The 6,839-nt window shown below is 31.7% G+C and overlaps 1 protein-coding gene across 3 annotated transcripts in view; it reads left to right on the forward strand.

Moving 5' to 3' along the window:
* The window catches only part of LOC119578914, a 36,867-nt gene extending 30,255 nt beyond the window's left edge, over positions 1–6,612 (forward strand). For all 3 annotated transcript variants that reach the window (XM_037926588.1, XM_037926586.1, XM_037926587.1), the window contains one exon: positions 5,270–6,612. In XM_037926588.1, coding sequence (XP_037782516.1) covers positions 5,270–5,526 — 257 coding nt within the window. In that variant the 3' untranslated portion in view covers positions 5,527–6,612. The remainder of the gene's footprint in view (positions 1–5,269) is intronic.
* The last annotated feature ends 227 nt before the right edge of the window (positions 6,613–6,839 follow it).

Raw genomic sequence — 6,839 nt, forward strand, 5'->3', positions numbered from 1 at the left:
TTTATAATATATATATTTAAAAATTAGAAAATTATATATATATTTTTAAAAATATTTATAATATATATATATATATATTAAATATATATAGAGAGAGAGAGAGAGAGAGAGAAGAGAGGGGGGAGAAAGAAGAGAGAGAAACACCACAACACACACACACCCCACACACACACACACACACACAAAAACACAAAAAATATATATATAAATAATAAATAAATTTTTAATATAATAATATAAATATATATAATTAATAATATATTATGAACCCACACACAACACACACACACACACACACACAACATATATATATATATATATATAAATTAATATATATAATTATATAATATATATATTTATTTAATATATATATACTACCCATACACATTTTAATGATAATAATAACATTCATATATTAATTAATATATATATATATATAATATATATATTTTTAAATATATATATATATATATAAAATACACACACACACACAAACCACAACACACACAACACACACAACACACACACACACACACACACAAACCCCCAAAACACCACACACACACACACACACACACACACACACACCCCACAAATATATAAAATTAATATAATATTAATATAATATATATATAAAATAATATATATAAATTTGTGTGTGTGTGTTGTGGTGTTGTGTGTGTGTGTGTGTGTTTGTGTGGTGTGTGTGTGTGTGTGTGTGTGTGTGTGTGTTTGTGTGTGGTGTTGTGTGTGGTTTGTATGTTATTGCATATAATATATATAAAAATTATATATATATATATATATATTATATATTATATATATTATTTATTATTATGTATGTATATATATAAAACATATTTATATAATATGATTATTATAAAATTATAATATTTTATATTTTATATATTTTAATATTAAATATAATACACATATAATATGTTATATTATGCATATCACCACATACACAAAACAAACACACACACACACACACACACACACACACACACACACACACACACACACCACACAACCACACACACACACACACACACACACACACACCACACACACAAACACAAACAAACACCCCACACACACCCCAAAACACACACACATTTTATATATTATAAATAATAAAATATATATATATATATAATAATATACATAAATATAAATAATATATATATATAAAAAATTTTAAAATAATAATATATAATAATATATTTATATAAAATTTTAAATTTTATATAATATAAATATGGTGTGTGGTGTGGTGGGTGTGTGTGTGGTGGGTGGGTGTGGGGTGGGTGTTTGGTGGTGTGGGTGTTTGTAGTTTGAATAAATAAAAAATTTAAAAAATATATAAATATATTATATATATATATATTATATTAAACAAAGGGAAATAAAAAAAATTATAAAAATTTTAATTTATTAATATAAATAAAATATATAAAATACATCCCCCAAATAATAGTTTAAAAGATTATATACACCCTACCCAACACACACAACACACACACCCACACCACCCACAATTTAAAAATTTATTTATATATGAAATTATATTATATAATAAAATTTATTAATTTTAAAATTATTTAATTAAAATTTATATATTTTTGTGTGGGGGGGTGGGTGTGGTTGTGGGGTGTGGTGTGTGTGTGTGGTTGTGTGGTGTGGGTGTGTGGTGTGGGTTTGGGTGGGTTGTGTGTGTTTGGTGTGTGGGGGGTGTGTGTGTGTTGTGATGGTGTGTGTGGGTGTTGTGTTGTGTGGTGTGTTGTGTGTGTGTTGTGTGTGTGTGGTGTGGTGTGCGTGTGTGTTTTATGTTTTTAAAAAATTATATATATATATATATATATATATATTTTATATATAATAGCACACACACATAATATATATATAATATATATAAATATATATTTATATATATATATATATAATTATATAAAACCACACACACACACACACAACAAAAAAAACCACACACACACACACACACCACAATATAAATATATAATTATATATATATATATTAATATAATATTATATATATATGTGTTGTTGTGGTGGTGTGTGGGGGGTGTGTTGTGGGTGTGTGTGTGTATTATGAATGTATATATTATAAAACATTATTTTAATATATATATATATATAATATATAAAATTATATACATACTACCACCAAACCACCACACACACAAAACACCAACACACACACAACCACACACCCACACCACCCCATAATATTATATATTATTAATATATAATATAAAAATTTATATATATATATATATATATACATTTTTACATATATACATGTTATATGTATGTTATACACACATATACAACATATACATAAAAATTATATAAAATATATATATTTAATATTATATATATATATTATATTTATAAATAAAATTTATATATATAATATATTATATATATAATTATATATATATATAATATATATTACACACCACCAGACAAAACCCCAAAACACACACACCACACACACACCACACACACACACACACAACACACAATTATATATATAAAATAATATATATATATATATATATATATATATACAAAATATTACAAAAATATACCATTTTATAGTATGTATAAACACACACACAAGCACACCACACACACACACACACACACAACACACACACCACACACCACAAAACACACCACATACACACACACACACACACACACAACATATTTATTATATAAATATTATATATATATATAATATTATATATATATGTGTGTGTGTGTTGTGTGTGGGTGTATTGTGTGTGTGTGTGCGTGTGTTGGTGTGTGTGTGGTGTGTGTGTGTGTATGTTATGTGAGTGTATTGTATGTGTAGTGATTGTGTTGTGTGTGGGGGGTGTGTGTGTGTGTGTGTGTGTGTGAGTGTGTTAATATATATATACAATATATTATAATATATTTTAATATTTTAATAAAATATATATATATTATATTGTGTGTGTGTGTGGTGTGTGTGGTGTGTGTGTGTGTGTGTGTGTGTGATGTGTAGGTATGTGTATGTGTGTGTGTGTGTGGTGTGTGTGGGGGTTTGTGTGTGATATATATAAATACATTATATAAAATATATATATATATTATATATATATTAATATATATATATATATATATATGTGTGTGTGTGTGTGTGTGTGTGGTGGTTTGTTATATATATATTATATATATAACATACAAACCACACCACACACACACACACCACACACACACACACACACACACACACAACACACACACACACCACACACACACACACACAAAATACCACCCCACCACCACACACACACACAACAACTCATATTATTATATATTAATATAATATATATATATAATATATATATATATAATATAGAAAGTAGATAGATGAAGATAGATAAATGAATAAATATAAAATGTATAATGTATTATATATATATAATATTATAATATATATATATATATAATTATATAATATATATTTTGGGGGGTGTGGTGGTGTTTTGTGGTGTGTGGTGTGTGTGTGTGTGTGTGTGTGTGTGTGTGTGTGTGTGCACGCACACACACGTTATATATTTTCGATCATAGAAGTTACAGTGAGTAGGAAACATATAGAAATATTAAGAATTGAGATGATTTGATATTTGGATATCAAATTTTTCTCATAAAATAAACTAAAAGCGGAAGGGGCAAAATTTTTTTCTTGTTTATGAATTGATGAATCTCAAATATTTCCCAAAAATTTTGTTGATTTTTGCATTTTCTAGACCGAGAAAACCCAAACAAATGCTGAACCATTTAGGGCCCGAGACATTTCGTATAAATGATATTTGATTAGAAGTATTAATTTATTTATTTATTTTTTTAGTATTTTCATTATCATCACTATTGTCTCACCATCACCATCACAGCAATATACACCAATCATTTTGAAAAAACTCAGCCAATGAAAGTTCACATAGGTAGGGTTTTGTCTTTACAATGAGTGCAAAACCGGGATCGTATTTTTTTTTTTGGGGTAAAAATGGCTGCAGATTTGAAGTGGTTTATCCTATTTCGTTTTGGATGGGAATAAAGTTTGATGTAAATTGGACTTTGATTTCTCAGGTCAGTTTCTGAATTCTTAAAAAAAAAAACGAATTTGCACATCAAATCTATTACCCCTTAAAAACTATATAGTTTTTTCCCCATAAACTAAATCAGTTTAATAGGGTTTCCTGGACGGCCCTGGACTTTCAATTCCGAAATAACAACGAAAATAGAAAGCTGAACTTAAATAACTTTCATCGCAAAAACATGAATTTAAAAATTTCGCTTTCGGTTTCAGGGGAAAAGTTCGGTGAGAGGGCTGGGATAACGGATGGGAGACGGGGCCTGATAACACGCTGAATTTTCAGGGCATTTTTACGCCCCGGGTCACACCACCTGTTCGGGCTGCGCCCCGACTAAAGATAACGAGGCACTCATACCTCTTTGGGGGGGGGGGCGGGCGAAAACCCGAGATCTTTATCTAATTTTTCTGACTATTTGTGGGTTTTTTGAGAGAAAAAAAAGTTGGCGAAGCGGTGGGTCTCTAAAAAGGTTTTCGAAGTTTTATGATTGTTTTCACGGATCTTGACACGCCCCCAAGTGATTTCTTCCATATAACCTTGAATGCGTTTTTTTTTTTTTTTCCTAAGCACTCGTTGCGTTATGGGAGATAGGGAGGGTGCGGAGAAAAACTTTTCCCGTTTTTGGGAGGTTTTAAACCTTTTGTCTGCGGACCCCGCTTTTCACGAGGTTAATACTTTATTAAAAAAAGTATATTAAAAAGAACAAATGATTGAAAAAGAAGTGGGGATACCTAGCGTTTTTGGATAAATAATAAGATAGCCTAAGAATATGACAACGTTTTTAAACAGTTTAGCAAAACCCGGGGCTACAACGCTGGTTGTTTAGGTTTTGTACCCGATTTGGGCTTAGTCGAGTCCTCTGATGTCTGCTCAGTACAATATTCCGTTAAGGAATGAGTATTTACTCTTCGTCAATATCAGTGTCATAGCATTCAAGATCACAAGCTAGCTCTTCAGTATACCCCTTTTATATACGGTTTTTAGAACATGTATTTCTGTCTCACATTTGTTTATCCTATTAGTTTCTCGGCGACATGTGTTTTTTTTTCCTTTCTTTTTGTGTGTTTTCCCCATTATCACTTCAAGATAAGTTTCCGCAACTCCTTTCTCTCCTCCAGGAAACCACTTCGTCTGGGAATTTCTCCCTGGGAAGGGCACGCTCAACGTCCCCAACGAGGTGGCCTTCTTGCACCACTACCGCGTGTGCGAGTTCGGCGGCGACGACTGCGTCAGGAACCCCCGCACGACCGACGTCTCCATGTATCGGTACAAGGACCGGCTCGTCAAGTCCTACTCGACCAACATGGCCCAGCTCGGCAGGGTGTGTGGAGTTGAGGCGTCCAGCAAGGAAAAGGCATTATGGACTCTGCAGTAAAGCATTTTAGCCATTGCTTAGTAAACGTTTAATTAATGAAGCCCCGACAAAGCAAATGTTTAAGCAATGTCACATTAAGTTAATTGCAATATAACTTGCGATGCTATAAGTAACTGCCGTATGTTTTATTATAAAAAAGGTAAATGGCCATGCGTTTTAGTCCGGAACTAAAACAACAAACGAGAATGAAACAAAATGAAACTATTCATCTTTTAACCTCTACAGATAAAATAATTTCGTCGCTATTTATATGAAAAAAAAAACTTTATTCGAAAGTTCTAATACATAATAAAACTAAAGTACGCAGACGTAATAATGCGAGCCAAACAAAGAAGGAAAAAGAAAAGAAAAGAAAAGAAAGAAAGAATAATGCCCAATCAGTTTTGCCTTTATTAACAACATCGAATCTCCTTAAGGGCATATGCTAGCGACTGTCATTCGCTCAAGGACAAAAGTAAGAGTTGAATTCAGCGACCGCTATTTCTGCCTTTACTTGGCCTCTAATGTTCATTTGTTTCCTTTGTTTACATTGGACACCGCCGCGCAAGGTTCCCGGATGAGGCTGATTCGCTCTACGCTTGTCTTTTTTTTTTACTGGATAATTCGATGAATGTCGAAACTCTTCCTTTTCTTATACTTGCTAGCCATTCCAGGTCTTTTATTTTCGCTTTTTTCTTACCTTCTCTCTGCTAATTCAGAAAGAAAAATAGAAAACGTAAGATGATAGGTAACAAGTGCTGTTGAATTAGGGTAATTAGGTAAAACAGAGGCTGACATTGTTTGTGTTCCATCAGCCCTTTTTTGTGATAAGTGGACGAAATGGCCTGAGGGATGTTAACTGTGATCATTAGAAAAAAAAGAGAATACAGATCATACTATATTTTGGGATTCGAAAATATTTTTGATTCTAGAACTTCTTTTAAGAAACGCCACATGTAGTATAGGTGAACAGCATATGCCAGCTACCGTCAGATATAACAAAATATTTATATAAAAAGAGAGTTCGTTCCCGTCAGTATGATCAGTAGACTTGAAAGTAAGAGAGCAAGATGAAATTGAAAGTATGCATGTATTTATATAAAAAAAGAAATTGTGAGTTAGAGACCGCTGTCCCAAAATGCGGTTTCCAGCTGGTCTTATTTTCGGGAGTGGGTGGGGGTGGGGGTGGGGGTAGTGAATAGGGGGTAGTGGATTGGGGGGTATCGGGGGAGGGGATATTGCGGGAATGTTCTCATTACTCTTAATATTTGTAATTTGCGATTCTGTGTGCTCAACTGTGATTTAGCGCAAATTTTATCAAGTAGTGGATAGAC

The sequence above is a fragment of the Penaeus monodon genome, chromosome 11 (genome assembly GCF_015228065.2).
Source record: "Penaeus monodon isolate SGIC_2016 chromosome 11, NSTDA_Pmon_1, whole genome shotgun sequence".
NCBI classification, from domain to species: domain Eukaryota; kingdom Metazoa; phylum Arthropoda; class Malacostraca; order Decapoda; family Penaeidae; genus Penaeus; species Penaeus monodon.